Source organism: Argopecten irradians, chromosome 14 (genome assembly GCF_041381155.1).
Source record: "Argopecten irradians isolate NY chromosome 14, Ai_NY, whole genome shotgun sequence".
In the NCBI taxonomy this organism is placed as follows: Eukaryota; Metazoa; Mollusca; class Bivalvia; order Pectinida; family Pectinidae; genus Argopecten; species Argopecten irradians.
In genome coordinates, this window is record NC_091147.1 from 4,830,748 (window position 1) to 4,848,479 (window position 17,732).

The window sequence follows — 17,732 nt, forward strand, 5'->3', positions numbered from 1 at the left end:
TGGATTTTGAAAACGGTCACTTTTGGGTCGAAACGGGCCGACATGCGCCATGCCTCTTACAGTCACACGGTTAACTTCCTGACCTGATAGATTTCACTGACGAGTTTTTGTTCGTATCACATATAAAGAGCTAATAATGTGTAATACACTCGGACTCCTTTATGTAGATCTTGTATTATTATCATCTTCCAGCAAGAGTCAATATTTGAATGAATAATACATCTAATGCACAGCTGACCGTTATACATATTCTAATAGCATTAACAAAGAAAGAGAGTATGTCATGTAACACGGTATATATAAGTATACTTTACACGGTGAAGGCAGACCAGATTTTAGTGCAGGTAAAGATGGATGTCTCTTTTGTCCCGCCACCTGATCCACACTTAGCCGACTACATCGTTATCACCATCTTCCTCTGTATCTGTTTGGGGATCGGTTTTTACTATGGTTACTATACCAACAAAAACCCGTCAATGGAAAACTACTTTTTCGGGAACCGGCGCCTTCAAATAATACCAGTGGCCATGTCTAATTTTGTGACGTCTATTTCTGCGATCGGAATACTGGGAGTTCCTGCTGATATTTATGTGTACGGAATTAGGATTATCTTTGCCGGTATTGCGTATTGCATTTCGATGATTATCGCAAGTTTGACAATAATCCCTCTTCTTTATCCCATGCAATTGTCAAGTACATATGAGGTAAGACTAATTCTCAAAATGTTTTACTCCCTTTATATCGTTTGGAAAAGTCAAAATTAGAAACATAATCTGAAATGTCCATGGCGTCACATGACTTTCAACAACCATATGAGTATTTCCGCATGAGAAAATAAAATACCTGTAAATTAAACTTGCATTAACGCCCATATGCTTGAGTAACATAGCCTATAAATATTTATCCTTTCTCTTTTTCTGTCATTTTATCTTTTAACATTGCAATATTTCGAATGGTAGAAAATCTGTCGCTCCATACAAAATTTCTAGAATATATACATATATATTATAAGTGTGTATTATAACTTATGAATTGAGCGATGTGTCTAATTTCGTTAAGTATCTAGAAATGAGGTTTAAGTCTAAAGGCGTTCGGACACTTGGAGTAGTGATCGGGATACTTCAGACGGTAAGTTGCTATGCAGACGGAGAGAAAAATAAAATTAATAATTTATAAATCAGTAATTGGACGAATGTCTAGACGAGTTATTAAGGTCATTTCCTTTCTTACGACCATTATTAGAATGGCGGTGTTATTTTATTTAAATGACAAAATAATAGCATACAATTGAAGTTTTACCAAATATCCAAAATGGTTTTCCAAGTAAATGAGGACGTCACATCAGAATATGTCAAAAATAGTAACATTTTAATGATTGTGCATTGCCAGGTGTTTTATATGGGTATTACACTATTTGCTCCAGCCTTGGCCCTTCAAACAGGTAAGAACTGAACATAGGCATTATAACTATCCCTTTGCGGAATGCTTTCAAAACATATTTCACTCGTGTCAGATATTTAATCAAAGACAAATATAGTTGATGCTCATACGGAAGTAAGATTCCTGTATTCACTGATTTTTTTCTTTTTGTGTACATCCGCTATGCGCAGATTCCAACTGCGACCATAAACAAACATTCCAACTGCGCACGAGATATAAGAAGTCACAGTCCTATCCCGTTTACCAGATTTCACCATGATTAAGTGACACCAACCATTTAAAAACATACACTAAGAGATACCTGTCAGCGATATTCTACTACAAATTATCAACATTGACTTTAGACAGTGCTTAACAGATTTGTTTTGTGTAAACTTCAAGCGGCGTGTCATTCAAACTCTTGCATCGGTCACGATATTCCAAGCATCTGATCAACTTTGGAAACTTCCATATATGTAACAATACAATGGAAATAAAGTTTACATTGTCATTCAAAGTAAGTGACGAAATGGATAACTATTTGTATAATGTGACTGGTTGGGGTGCTTCATTGATATAGCACTATAAAAAGGACAAGGATTCCACTATACAAGACGACACAACATGCACCGCGTTCTACATACACGGGATGCCGTTCTGATATGACCCTGGCTGTTAATAGGGCGTTTGGTTGTCTGTTTGATAAATTAACGTCCTATATTTCATCAAACAAATATTTTTTGTACCGGCCAAACACATATAAATTATTATATAACCGCTATCTGGATTATATTCGATTCATTTCACATCAAGCAGCACTTTCGTTTACTAACACCTGTTACCATAGGCCGCATTTGCTGCGGTTCTAATAAATATTCATAAAATTACCCACCCTTTCGCAAAAAAAAAAAATTAAAATAAACAATATCATTTTGACTGCCTGAGATCTTTATCTGATGTACCCCAGAGAGGCAATCTAGCATGACACCACATGCACAGAGACAGAACAGTGTTTTAGCGGACGACTATTTTCAACGATCAAACACGTCTATCGTATCAATATCAATAAAATATTAAATAAACTTCTATAAAACAAAGACCACAATTAACAAAGTCCAAAGTAATTTCGAATTTAAAGTACTGATGAAGTAAAGGAAAGTATTAAATAATGTTTATACTTATTGTTACTTTTTTTCCTTTGCTTGGCTTGGATATATCTGGGTTTCTATAATCGTTGTCTTTTTGTGACAGTGGCTGATATACCTCTGTGGGTTTCAATCGTCGTGATCGGATTCATTTGTACTATATACACAACAATTGTAAGTATTAACATTATGCATGAGTTTTCTCGTGTGTTTTAGCCAAAACTAGTTTATCCCATGCAAATCTTTAATTAATAAGTTCAACATTTACAATCTGTTTTTAGTTCTTACTTGCCTTTTTTCTTATCCTAACTCTTTAGATTGTAATCGTTGTTTATATCCTTATATTAAAACTTGACTTGTGGTTTGGCCCTAAATGACCTTAGTTGTCGATGGGCCGTAAAACTCAAACAAACAATACATGATAATAAACAAGTTTATATGGGCACAATACGTATCGTATTTTCTGGTTTGTTACTTAATATGGTTCTTAGTTTCCCTAAACATCAGAGATGGGTACATATTGTTAGTACATTTGCTATTGTTTACTAATGTCGAGTTATTATTTATCGTGGGCGTAAAAATTACAAGTGCTTTTCACAAAAACAAATGGTAGGACAAAAATAGAAACACGCCAGCTTAACTACAAATAATCTAATATTGATTGCATATTCGTATGTGGATAGCCCTCGATATTACTGTGATGCTGTATCTTGGGAATGAAAAGAGCGTTGTGTGGACGGACGTATTTCAGTGTGACGTCATGATATTATATCTGTATTTACAGGCAGGTATTATTGTGTTGTGTGGACGAACGTATTTCAGTGTGACGTCATGATATTATATCTGTATTTACAGGCAGGTATTAATAGTGTTGTGGGGACGGACGTATTTCACTGAAGTCGTGATACTATATCTATATTTACAGGGAGGTAATAAGAGTGTTATGAGGACGGACGTATTTCAGTGTGACGTCATTTTATTATATCTATATTTACAGGGAGGTATTCAGAGTGTTGTTTGGACGGACGTATTTCAGTGTGACGTCATGATATTATATCTGTATTTACAGGCAGGTATTAATAGTGTTGTGTGGACGAACGTATTTCACTGACGTCATAATACTATATCTATATTTACAGGGAGGTAAAAAGAGTGTTTATGAGGACGGACGTATTTCAGTGTTACAGGGAGGTATTCAGAGTGTTTGTTTGAAGGGACGTATTTCAGTGTGGCGTCATGATATTATATCTATATTTACAGGGAGGTATTAAAAGTGTTGTTTGGACGGACGTATTTCAGTGTGGCGTCATGATATTAAATCTTTATTTACAGGGAGGTAATAAGAGTGTTATGAGGACGGACGTATTTCAGTGTGACGTCATTTTATTATATCTATATTTACAGGGAGGTATTCAGAGTGTTGTTTGGACGGACGTATTTCAGTGTGACGTCATGATATTATATCTGTATTTACAGGCAGGTATTAATAGTGTTGTGTGGACGAACGTATTTCACTGACGTCATAATACTATATCTATATTTACAGGGAGGTAAAAAGAGTGTTATGAGGACGGACGTATTTCAGTGTTACAGGGAGGTATTCAGAGTGTTGTTTGAAGGGACGTATTTCAGTGTGGCGTCATGATATTATATCTATATTTACAGGGAGGTATTAAAAGTGTTGTTTGGACGGACGTATTTCAGTGTGGCGTCATGATATTAAATCTTTATTTACAGGGAGGTAATAAGAGTGTTATGAGGACGGACGTATTTCAGTGTGACGTCATTTTATTATATCTATATTTACAGGGAGGTATTCAGAGTGTTGTTTGGACGGACGTATTTCAGTGTGGCGTCATGATATTATATCTATATTTACAGGGAGGTATTAAAAGTGTTGTGTGGACGGACGTATTTCAGTGTGGCGTCATGTTTATTGGTTTAGTATCAGTTCTTATTAAGGTAAGGATACTTATTTTGGTGTAGGTTAATATCATGTGTTACACATATTTCTAGTTTTGGAAGGTTTATGTTAGTTTAGCAAATCTACGTCGAATATATGACGTCATATATGAAGAACGTGTTCGCGGAAAATTTTAAAAGCAGCAGTCATTGGCCATACTAAATTACTGGCTAAGATATCAATACACCACAACGTAATATGTTTATTTCAAAAATAGGTAAAACACCAATATTAATGCTTTAATAGTTTCTAACGGAGTTAATCAATTTCGATTTTAAGCATTATACGCAATAAAATTTTGGTTTATAATGTAAAGTATAGAGACACAGAAACGAACGGACATTTTTTTCATAGACCCATAATGAGAATAAAGCTTAATGAAATTAAAAATATAGGATCTTACATGAGTTTTCATTTCATATGAAATTTTATGAAACGGGTCTAAGAAGTTTGAATTTTAATATTAAACAAGAGGCCCAGAGGGCCTGTATCGCTCACCTGGTTTGTTATGCCAAGTAATGATCTGAATACAGGTTCATTGTTTCTTTTCTGAAGGAATTTTAATATTAACCTCTAAATCCCCTATTGGGCCCTATTTATAGGATTTACCTCTATTTCCCCTATTGGGCCCCACCCGTCCTGCCCCCGGGGTGGCAGAGCCAAAATTTATAAAGTTCTGTTCCCCTTCTCCCAAGGATGTTTGTGGCCAAATTTGGTTACAATCCATGTAGAACTCTATGACAAGTAGCGATTTAAAGGATTTACCTCTATTTCCCTATTGGGCCCCGCCCCTCCTGCTCCCGGGTGGTCAGAGCCAAAATTTATACAGGTTCTGTTTCCCTTCCCCAAAGGATGTTTGTGGCCAAATTTGGTTACAATTCATGTAGAACTCTATGACTAGTAGCGATTTAAAGGAATTACCTCTATTTCCACTATTAGGCCCCGCCCTTCCTGCCCCCGGGGGACCAGAGCCAAAATTTATACAAGTTCTGTTCCCCTTCCCCCAAGGATGTTTGTGGTTTAAATTTGGTTACATTCCATTCAGAACTCTATGACTAGTAGCAATTTAAAAGATTTACCTCTATTTCCCTTATTGGGCCCCGCCCCTCCTGCCCCCGGGGGACCAGAACCAAAATTTATACAAGTTCTGTTCCCCTTCCCCCAAGGATGTCTGTGGCTAATTTTGGTTACAATCCATGCAGAACTCTAGGACAAGTAGCGATTTAAAGGATTTAGCTCTATTATCCCTATTGGGCCACGCCCCTCCAGCCCCCGGGGGGCCAGAGCCAAAATTTTATACAAGTTCTGTTCCCCTTCCCCTAAGGATGTTTGTGGCTAAATTTGGTTACATTCCATTCAGAACTCTATGACTAGTAGCGATTTAAAGAATTTACCTCTATTATCCCTATTGGGCCCCGCCCCTCCAGCCCCCTGGGGGGCAAGAGCCAAAATTTATACAAGTTCTGTTCCCATTCCCCCAAGGATGTTTGTGGCTAATTTTGGTTACAATCCATGTAGAACTCTATGACAAGTAGCGATTTAAAGGATTTACCTCTATTTCCCCTATTGGGCCCAGCCCCTCCTGCCCCCAGGGGGTCAGAGCCAAAATTTATACAAGTTTTGTTTCCCTTCCCCCAAGGATGTTTGTGGCCAAATTTGGTTACAATTCATGTAGAACTCTATGACTAGTAGCGATTTAAAGGATTAACCTCTATTTCCCCTATTGGGCCCCGCCCCTCCTGCCCCCGGGGGACCAGAGCCAAAATTTATACAAGTTCTGTTTCCCTTCCCCCAAGGATGTCTGTGGCCAAATTTGGTTACATTCCATTCAAAACTCTAAGACTAGTTGCGATTTAAAGAATTTACCTCTATTTCCCCTATTGGGCCCTGCCCCTCCAGCCCCCGGGGGGTCAGAGCCAAAATTTATACAAGTTCTGTTTCCCTTCCCCAAAGGATGTTTGTGGCTAAATTTGGTTACAATCCATGTAGAACTCTATGACAAGTAGCGATTTAAAGGATTTACCTCTATTTCCCCTATTGGGCCCAGCCCCTCCTGCCCCCGGGGGGTCAGAGCCAAAATTTATACAAGTTCTGTTTCCCTTCCCCCAAGGATGTTTGTGGCCAAATTTGGTTACAATTCATGTAGAACTCTATGACAAGTAGCGATTTAAAGGATTTACCTCTATTTCCCCTATTGGGCCCCGCCCCTCCTGCCCCCGGGGGACCAGAGCCAAAATTTATACCAGTTCTGTTTCCCTTCCCCCAAGGATGTTTGTAGCCAAATTTGGTTACATTCCATTTAAAACTCTATGACTAGTAGCGATTTAAAGAATTTACCTCTATTTCCCCTATTGGGCCCCGCCCCTCCTGCCCCCGGGGGGTCAGAGCCAAAATTTATACAAGTTCTGTTCCCCCTCCACCAAGGATGTTTGTGGCCAAATTTGGTTACAATCCATGCAGAACTCTATGACAAGTAGCGATTTATAGGATTTACCTCTATTTCCCCTATTGGGCCCCGCCCCTCCTGCCCCCGGGGTGGCAGAGCCAAAATTTATACAAGTTCTGTTTCCCCTCCCCCAAGGATCTTTGTGGCCAAATTTGGTTACAATCCATGCAGAACTCTAGGACAAGTAGCGATTTATAGGATTTACCTCTATTTCCCCTATTGGGCCCCGCCCCTCCTGCCCCCGGGGGGTCAGAGCCAAATTTTATACAAGTTCTGTTCCCCTTCCCCCAAGGATGTTTGTGGCCAAATTTAGTTACAATCCATGCAGAACTCTATGACTAGTAGCGATTTAAAGGAAATGTTGACGGACAGACGGACGACGGACGGACGGACGGACGGCGGACGGACGACGGACGACGGACGACGGACGCCGCGCCATGACATAAGCTCACCGGCCCTTCGGGCCAGGTGAGCTAAAAAGTAAATACGAAAGGTTATACCTAGAAATATACAATTGCATATTACTCAATCTGATTAAAATACAGATCCTTGTAACCACTCCGTTATCAAACGTGGTGATAATAAGGATTACTATTTTTAATCAGATTGCATATTACCGAGCATACTATTCCTAATTATTTGAATGATTTATACCCACATACCCATTGGACGGCTATAACCTGCTTAATTTACACTTAGTAGTGTGATATCAAACTATAATTTACGTTGTTTGTTTGTTAGGGTAGTAGCCTGGTTGGACCACACCATGTGCTGACTGAGGTCGCGACAAAAGGACGTAGGCTGGAGTTCTTCAAGTATATAATAAGCATTATTTTCAAATATCTGAGCGTAAACACATGTACCTTAAGTATGCATTGCTATTAAAAGTTAAATTAAATAAAACATGTACTGCCATGAATTATAACATGCATTCAGCTATACTGCGAAACCTTTCTTATTTGATCCCGTAAAAACTACAACATACGCAATTACGAAGCACACCTTAAAGATAAATTACTAATGTCGCTCTAAACCACACAATTTTTGCTTTTGAGTATTTTGCTATTGGATAATATGATTCAAACTTCAGTTGGCCATACAAATCTGATAAAGATATATACATGAATACAATATATATATTGCCATGTCATTACATATACATAGCGCTACGGTATGTCTGTTCTGACTCTCTTTCATTTCTTCAGGCTTTGTAATCAAGATAACCTAGAAACTCATGGATCCAAAATATTTTGATCCGAACATTCCGATTATCTTCTAAAACTCAAATTACTTATCTCTTGATTCCCAGCCATGTGGGTATAAAGGGAATGAAAAGGCCGATAAAGCAGCCAAGACTGCTCTTCGCTTAGCACAAACATATTTGAAACTAACTTACACCGACATCAAACTTTCAATCCAGTCAGCCATTAAACACCATTGGCAACAAAGGTGGTCTACCGAAATAAACAATAAACTGTTTAAAATACAACCTACACTTTATCCTAAACTTTCCAGTCGGAGAGACCGCAGATAGGTAGTTGTTCTTTATCGGTTCCGAACTGGACACACATATTTTACACATTCCTATCTATTGAGAGAGGAGGATCCTCCTACATGCCATGCATGTGATTCTCCTCTCACAGTGGAGCATGTTTTAAAGATGCTCCACCGCCGACAGAGCATAAATGATATTCATCATTTGAACAATAATTGGTGTTTAATCGTGTATATAATAGTCTAATTAACACAAAAAATAATATAAAATAATTTATTTTGCCTTTGGTGCATGCACATTCAGTACTTCATTCCATATAGGATATAGTGGTACGGAATTTTTTCGGGATGCAATTAATTGTTTTTTATATTTCTAACCTGAAGTTAAATTAGAAGCTCAAACTTTTCAATGGTGGTAATGGTGTAAAGTAAGTAACTTTTGTAACTGAAGAAAAATACTAAATCGTCTGTTCCTGTTTTTGATAGTGAAAAAATACCATTTGTCAGCGGTGGAGCATCTTTAATGAATAGTATTGATTTTAAACACATACGAGATACATATTACGATGTCTCCGACATGTAAAATTTATTCCATGTCATGAGACATAATCGTATTTTCAGTTACCGTAAAGAGATTGACATTTTAAACAAAATTTGAACGTTTTCTCATCTTATCATATTAGCGCAACACTCATCGTTTCATCAACATTGTTCATGAGTTTTCTCATTTAGCTCAAACTATTTTCTCCTATGCAACTATTTTTAAATCAACGTTTTAGTTTGTATACCCTGATCTTTTAGATACAGTCCTTGTGTATACTGATATTAATGCCTACCATGTAATTTGGCCCTAGATGACATTAGTTGTCGATGGGCCGTAAAACTCAATCAAACAAACAAATATAGTATGTATGATACTGAGTATTACAATAACCATCTTTATGTTGTTTGTATGTGTACCTTGAGACTGGATTCCCCCTTACTGATAAATTATAATGTATTTTTAACCAATTGTATCACAAGTGAATTAACGAATTTAGTACAAATATGGCACTTATCATGGTGATCTCCAGTGTAATCTGTCTCTTAATTACGAGTACAAGCAAGACATTGGAGGTGCATTTCCCAGCTGTGATAGTACAATACTAACATGACTAACTTAAAATTGATACAATATTATTGTCTAAATTAGGCAGGTTACATGTATGTGCTCGGGCGAGAGCAAAGCTGAGCTAGGGAGACTACTCCGGTCACCAACCAAACATAGTAGGTCGTATATCAGCCAAAATCAACTTCATTATTTATACTCTTAAAAATTAATTTCAAATTTTAAGTCTAACTTTAAGCATGCTAATTTCACTGTTACGATATATCACTTAAGCATTTGATATTTGACCATTGACATGTAACTTGACGATTTAGCTCCTCAAAAGCATATGTCAGTCTATAAAAAGCCGAAATCAAGGGATCATACATGCATATTTCTGGTTTTGAATACAGCGCCATCAATCACCGCCATGTTCAGTGACTTTTTTGTCGGATTCCGAATCGTATCACGTGACTGCCATTCGACACGACCTGCATGTGGTGAGCCAGGTACCTAGCCAAAGCGCACATGTGTTTGTTTACGTTTTCCTTCTGCCTAATATGAGCAATCATGCTGGTATATGTCCACAGAATGAATATTTGAAACATCCCATCTACACTTTTCCGTAAAATATTGTGTGGATCAAATAATGTTATGTGCGAGCATTTTTCTTTGTAGATCCAGTCTGCTGGGGTCGACTATATGTTTTGTTTATGAAAAAATGTCACATTTTCTCTTGGTTTCACAACTCTCATGACGAGTTCGGAATGATTCGACATCTTTCGAGCCTATTTTTCACGTGTACATGTTAAAAAGTTTTTTTTTTACTTTTATAATTAAAAATACTTCCAATACTGCAATTATATAAAAAGTGGTAAAATTAGAAAGTTTAAAACTCAGACAGACAGAGAAAAATATGTAGGGTACTTGAACAGTTTTCACTATGACAAAAAAAACGAAAGTTATAGATCATACAACTTTAAACTAAAACTAACACACAAAGTTCACCTGATTCTGCTGTTCCTTCATTTAGACATTAAATCATCGCGATAAAATCTCACCTTTTCTTACACAGCCGTCATCATTTGGGAAAACGCGTTCAATGACACCCATTGGTCAGTCATTGCGACACAAGTTATTGCCTTAAAAGTACAACGTTCTCATGGTTGATTGTTGTGCTTAAAGGTACTAAATCATTACATTTACATAGATATATTAGGGTTTTTGACTTCCTGCTGTAACAGTCTTCCTATATCTCTTATCATTGTACGTAGGTTCCAGCTATGTATTTGGCGATGCTCCTGTAGATCTTGATAAAATACTCGTCATAAGAGCTGCGTTTTAATTTATATAATTTAATTCAATTAGTAGAACACAATACAGGATCAATAACAGTACAATGCACCATGAATATAACGTGTACGCATTATGTGGGCACCCGGTGATGTACTCGCGCCTCGTCTACTCGGAGGGAAAGCCTAGCTTTACGCTTATACGGAAGAGGACACTCGGCTCTGTGAGGATAGCTCGTCGCATGTCATGGCGTTCTCCGGCGTCCACTCCACTTCATCTGCGCACGGACCGATGCAACCTGGTGTGTCCAACAAACTGTGCCCGTCGCTCTCGCCTCTATCGTCATGGTCTATCGGCTATCCTCACTGCCCCGAGTCTCCAATACCGTGCAAGGTGTTTGCTCTCACCTGTGGAGTACTCCCTTCCAGTTCCGCTGCTCGAGAGAGCTACTCGGTGAAGAAGTGAAGAGTTTTTCACGCTATATATATCGTTTTGGGGCACGCGAAAAGATAGGAAATGGAGTAGGAAGAGCAAAGTATATTGGGGAAGTATAGAGTGAGGAGTCGCCTGCTAAACCTATATATCTATTGATTTGAAAGACGACTCCTAGATCCTGAAAGGTCCTATCGTGGCATCGTCTAGCAGCAACTAGCCCTACTCATCAAGAGCAGGGGGAAAGGAAGGAACCTAGCCTATCAATTTGGTTTATATAATCTATTATTTTGAAGCCCTTCTAATTTATCTATGTAAAAATATCTAAGCTATATCCTATACCTATCCTCTGGGCCGGCGTTATCACACCTACTCTTCATCGAAAGACCGCAGAGGGGTTTTTATCGTGCAAGGCAAGGCATCCCCACACAGGACACCGTCTTTAAATCCCATCAGATGGACTAAGTGTTAGTGGTTAGTGGTTGTCGTGCGCATGTTCGTGAGTTTATTTATGGTGTCCCTACATTAAAACACAAACCAAGACTGTCTCCGTACGATAACTATTCATCTTGCCAATGTCTCTGCTTTCTGCATAGCCATACCTTTCCTTCGACACATATGATAAGTGCATAATGCGACATTGATGGTTTCGATAGAATGACTGCCTTATCTGGTTTGGTCTGATCTAATAAACGTAATGCTAAGCCTATAGCTATAAGTTCTCTGAAGTACACAGAGCAGTTGTCCGATATCCTAACCGATATGTTTGTGTTGTCGTCAGAGGAAAAAGTACCTAGACCTACTCTACCTGTTGTTGGGTTTTTGGACCCGTCAGTATAGTATTTTATGCTATCACTAATTTATCCTCTATAGTTGCCATTGATATTACCTTAGCGTCTATTCAATTTTGCTTTTTATTGGTGGTATAAAGTAGTTTCATAGTTTATTAATGGTCTAGGTAATAGCCAAGGTGCGATGGGATTCTGGAACTGTTGATCTATGTTGATGTGATATAGATTTAGTTCTGATAAAAGTCTAGTAACCTGATGATCGTATCGTGGTTTTTTATGTTGATATAATTTATCTCTATAAACAGTTCCCTTAGCATTAGCAACTAGTTTAGTGGGAGGGAAAGTTGTACCTATGTTTCTGTCCTAGCCCAATACTTAAGAATGAGTTTTTCCCTCCTGAGGTTTAGTGGCAATTCGCCGGATTCAGCTAATAAACTAACTGACGGAGTGTTTTTAATGGCCCCTAGTGCTATTCTAAGTGCCCTACGCTGTATTACGTTTAGCTCACTGAGTACGTTATGTGAGGCCGAATGAATATACTTGATAACCATAATCTATTTTGGATCTGCTCAGGGCTCAGTAAATATTCAAAAGTGTGTTTTTATTAGAGCCTAGATTGTTGCCAGAAACATATAGAAGTGTGTTAAGGGCCCTTTTACATCATTCCTTAATGTATTGTATATGTGGTCTCCATGATAGTTTTGGATCTAAAATCATTCCTAAATATTTCACTTTGTTAACGTACTCAATGCGCTTGTCGCATAGATATAGATCTGGTTTTCTAATTTTCCTAGCGAAGGACATAGCTACTGTTTTATCCTTAGAGAATTTAAAACCTCATTTATCAGCCCAGTCCTGATTTTTGTAAAGTTCTTTGAATGACTCTACCATTATAATGTTATTTGTGTTCCAAATACTGGTATCATCTGCGAACTGGGCTATGCTAGCTATCTGCTTATTTTTGGAGTGGTCTACTAGATGTTGATGTAACGTATTTATAATTTTGTTTTGTTTGTTTGTTTGATTAATTAACGTCCTTTTACCAGCTATGGTCATGTAAGGACGGCCTCCCATGTATGCGTAGTGTTGCGTGTATGTTGTGCGAGGTGCGTGTTTTGGGAGACTGCGGTATATTCGTGTTGTGTCTTCTTGTATAGTGGAACTATTGCCCTTTTTATAGTGCTATATCACTGAAGCATGCTGCCGAAGACACCAAGCAACACACACCACCCGGTCACATTATACTGACAACGGGCGAACCAGTCGTCCCACTCCCTGTATGCTGAGCGCTAAGCAGGAGCAGAAACTACCACTTTTATAGACTTTAGTGTGTCTCGGCCAGGGGACAGAACCCAGAGCCTTCCTCACAGGGGCGAACGCTCAACTCAATGCCAAAAGTGAGCCGATGCCAAGGGAGGCATTAGGAAAGATAAAGTCAGTTAGGAAGAAGAGAAAAGATAAGATCCTAAATTTAGTCGCCTTTTACGATCATGCAATAGGGGCAGCAGGTACAATACGTATTTATAAAGATGTTAAACAAGGTGGGGGAGATGACGCTACCCTGAGGGACCCCGTTATCTAGCAGTTTCTCCTCTGAATAGGAGTTATTTACTCTAACCTGAATTTTCCTATTTGGTGAGAAATGGGTGAGGAATCTTAGGATGTTACCAGATAAACCTATTTCTTTAAGGGATAATGAAAGTCCTTCATGCCAGACTAAATCATAAGCTTTCTCTAGGTCTAGAAATACCGCTATAGCATGATGGTTTTACTTAGCGAGTTTTTAACCTCTGACGTGAGCCTAACGAGTGCGTCTAGTGTAGACCTATTGTTTCTAAACCCGCTTTGGTTAGTGTTAATGATGTTGTGTTTCTCTAGGTAGTGTTTTAATCTGTTGTTTACCATGGTTTCTAGTGTTTTACATAGATGGGAGGTTAAGGCTATGGGTCTATAGGAGGCTGGATCTTCCTTATCCTTACCTAACTTATGTATTGGAATAACGAAAGCACTGTTCCAGGATTGTGGGTAGGTACCCAATTTTAGAATGGTATTGAACAGATCTAATATAATTTCATTAACGTTATCCGTACAATGTTTCAGGATGGTATATGATAGATTATCAATGCCAGGAGATGTACTCTTCATAGAATTGAGAGCCTTGAGATATTCCTGCATTGAGAAGGGGTGGTTTAGAGTGGTATCGTTATTTCCAAAATCCATAAGTTCCTCTCTAATGCTATCTATGGTTCTGCCCCTGTTGTCCAGAAATTCCTCTGTACAATTATCAAAACTACTGGCTTTTTGAAATTGATTAACCAAAATGTTAGCCTTTTTTACACTAGTCTTGCCCTCTGCGTTTTTACCCATAATGGGCATTTCTCTAGGGGAGATGCCTTAAATAGCATTGATCTTATTCCAGACGGTTTTTGTGTCTGTCTTATCGTTAAGCGAGTCACAAAAATTTAGCCAATGATCTTGCCTGCTCTGTCTAACGATTGTATTATATCTATTTCTAGCTATTCTATAACACTCTAGATTCAGGGCTGTTGGATTTTTCCTACATTTATCCTCCCATCTACGTTTAATGCGTTTGTTAGTGGTGCACGGCCTCGTTCCACCAGGGGTTGTGTTTTGTAACCTGTGGTTTACCTGATTACGATGGATACACCGTGTTGCGATATCTACTAGTGTTTGTGTTATGTTTGCTGTGTGTTTGTTGATGTCATTGTCTTGTATGTTGTCAATGGAGATAGAATCACAATGTTCACTAAAATCACCCCAATTAGCCTTAGAAAATATCCATTTTGGTGGGAATCTAATCTCGTTGCGAATAGGATGTCTAAATTTCACAACTATGGGAAAATAGTCTGACCCTAATGTACTATCATGAGTTTCCCAAAATTCCATGTTAGCAGCCAAAATGGGGGAAGTCAACGTTAGATCTAAATGAGACGTTATCCCTGTCTTAACATCTATTCTAGTGGGCTGATCAATTTCATTAATTACCACTAAATCGTTATCTGATATCCAATTTTCCAAAAGTCTACCCCGGGGAGATGTTTTACAGCTACCTCATAGAGTACTATAAGTATTAAAGTCTCCAGATAAAATATGATGGTCGTATTTATTGATTACATATGTAATTGAGTCTAAGTCTACATTATCTATAACTATAGTGGGACTTAAATAAACATTAAAAACTGCTGTGACTCTATCTTCACTGTGTATTTCTACCCCTAACATTTCTACCTTGGATGTAATATTTGTAGTGTGGATACACTTAAAGGCGAGATTGTTTTGGACATATATAGCTAGTCCCGTTGTTGGGCTACCGAATTTGATTGGTTCATAGTAACTACTTATTTGCAAAATTGGGATTGTCCGGTAAAAATTGCTTTAGGTCAGTAATGTTGCTTTTAAGGCTACGGGCGTTCCAACAGATAGGGCGCCTGCGGCCTTATTATTTGATTGTGTCTCAATCATTGTTGGAATTTTTAGATTTTAACACTAAACTTTGACCATAATGTTATCTACTTTCTCGCCCTCATGTAATATCTGCCTGGGTTGTAAGTGGCGGTGTAGGGGAGGTAACCCTAACAGGTGTTGTCGGTCTAGACTGGGGAGTCTGCAGTATAGACCGTGACTGCGGTGAGTTGTGTGGTGTGTAATTTTGGGTGTCTGTTGGTGAATCTACAGACTCTACAGTAGTGTCTAGTGTGTCTGTAGATGTGTATAATGTACTCTGTACTTCCGGCTCTCCAGGAGTGCAGTCTAACCCTTACTCTTCTATCAGTACAGAGTTGAATACCTCAAACAGTTGTTTCGGCCTTTCATCTAAATTAGCCAGCGCTATGAATAGTGTGCTAATTGTGTTGATATATTGTTGTTTTGTCACTGGCTGAAGTCCTACCTGTGGGTCGGCCTGTTTGAGTGCAAGTTTGTGTATGATGCCGCTAATTGCAGGTGTAGTGATTGTCTTGGTGACAGGTGTGCCTGTGACCGCTTGGGGGTATGTTTTGTTTGTGTTCCGTTGAGGGGCTTTGTGTTTGTTTTGTCTAATAGGTTTATTGTTTTGGGGTCGCTCCCTGAACGGTGTTACGGCGAGTGTGTGGATACCGTCACTGATTGTGTGTGGTAGTTTGGGGAGATTAAATGTCAGTAGGTCGGATGTTGTTGTTTCCCATTTGAAGTTAACTAGACGTGTTGTCCTACTGATTGTTTGACTGATGAATGTGTTTGTCTTGACATGGTGTGGGATGCTGTATATGATTCTTTTTATGTGAGGTCTGTTTTTGTGCTGTTGTTTTGTTGTGCGTGTTGTCCTCCCTCGGGGGCTATATGTCTTTTCCCATTTAGGGGCCTGCTGGACATATAGGGGTTGCATGTTAGTCCCGCTACCCTTGTTAGGACTAGAGCCCCCTGAAGTGCTGTAAGGCACACTAACAATATAACCCCCGAGGGCAGAAAGGTCACCCATGATGTCCCCGCGTGGGATTGAATGCCCCGCCCCCGGGCCTGATTTTGATTAATCCCCTTATAGGGCCTAAAATTCCCGTCCCTGGGGTTGGGTTTGAGTACTACGACCTGTTCCCCATAATGATAATGTATGTTCTATAAAGCTATCAGTGTGATAAGGAGAAAAAATGAGTTAGACCAAGGGCTTGTTAGTACGGGTACTTAGCTGTGTCTAGCTGCTGGAATGGTCTCAGATACTAGTAAACTCCCTAGAATTACACAATCCACCGAATAAAACACTGACACTATAACACTAATATCCAGGAATGAAATACTAAGAACACTATAACGTATCCACGAAAAAGAACACACAAATATAATCCAGGAAAAATGGGCACTGATAAATCCAAAGGAAATCACTATCTAGCACTAATCTAACACTATGAGCACTATCTAGCTATCACGTTAGTGATAGACTAGAACTATGATTAATACCTAATCTCTAAATAAAAAATCACTATGGCGTCAACAGAATTATAACGCTAGCACTATATACTATTCTAATCTGGCTACGGGGTAAGATGATCTCTGCAGGTGTTGACGCCTCGGGATTTTTATAAATGTACAAATCATTACATCAAAACAAATTATAAACCCCCTTTTTTGTATACCCCCTCCCTTAATAGTAGACCTTCCGTCCAACCAAATAGAAAATCAATAATGTTCAGTTCACAATTAAAATTCCAGCGTCCCACGATTGGAACGTCTGCAATTGGCGCGTCCCGAGTTGTTGCGTGTCCCGCGTTGTTGCGTGTCCGGCCTTGTTGCGTGTCCCGTGTATGTTGTTTCCTTCAGAAGACCATCCAACGCACTAAATAATTCCCTCTCCACAACACGAGAGGACCTGGTTATGACTGTCTCCCCGTCTGGACCTGTGGTGGTTCTTGTGGTTGACTCCTCCCTCCTGTTACGCTTGACATAGAGGCAACACTGGACTCCAACCTCCGCCACATATGAAGATGTTGCCGTACTCTTTTTACCATTGTCCTCCTTGTCTGCTTCTGGTGTAGGTTCCGTCGACGGTGTTTTTGTTGGAGTTGAGTGCTTTAATGGTGACGGAACCTTCGTTTGCAAAATCATGGATTGCAGAGACACATCAGGATCTGTGCCACTTGGCAATTCAGCCCTCTGCTCCACGACTGGGTTG

General features: G+C 39.0%; 1 protein-coding gene across 1 annotated transcript in view; it reads left to right on the plus strand.

Moving 5' to 3' along the window:
* Window positions 1-17,732, plus strand: part of LOC138307829 (sodium-dependent multivitamin transporter-like) — a 34,172-nt gene continuing 16,440 nt past the window's right edge. Inside the window, exons 1-6 of the mRNA XM_069248734.1 lie at window positions 1-704; window positions 1,060-1,128; window positions 1,390-1,441; window positions 2,671-2,738; window positions 4,446-4,526; window positions 7,715-7,788. Coding sequence (XP_069104835.1) covers window positions 210-704; window positions 1,060-1,128; window positions 1,390-1,441; window positions 2,671-2,738; window positions 4,446-4,526; window positions 7,715-7,788 — 839 coding nt within the window. The 5' untranslated portion in view covers window positions 1-209. The remainder of the gene's footprint in view (window positions 705-1,059; window positions 1,129-1,389; window positions 1,442-2,670; window positions 2,739-4,445; window positions 4,527-7,714; window positions 7,789-17,732) is intronic.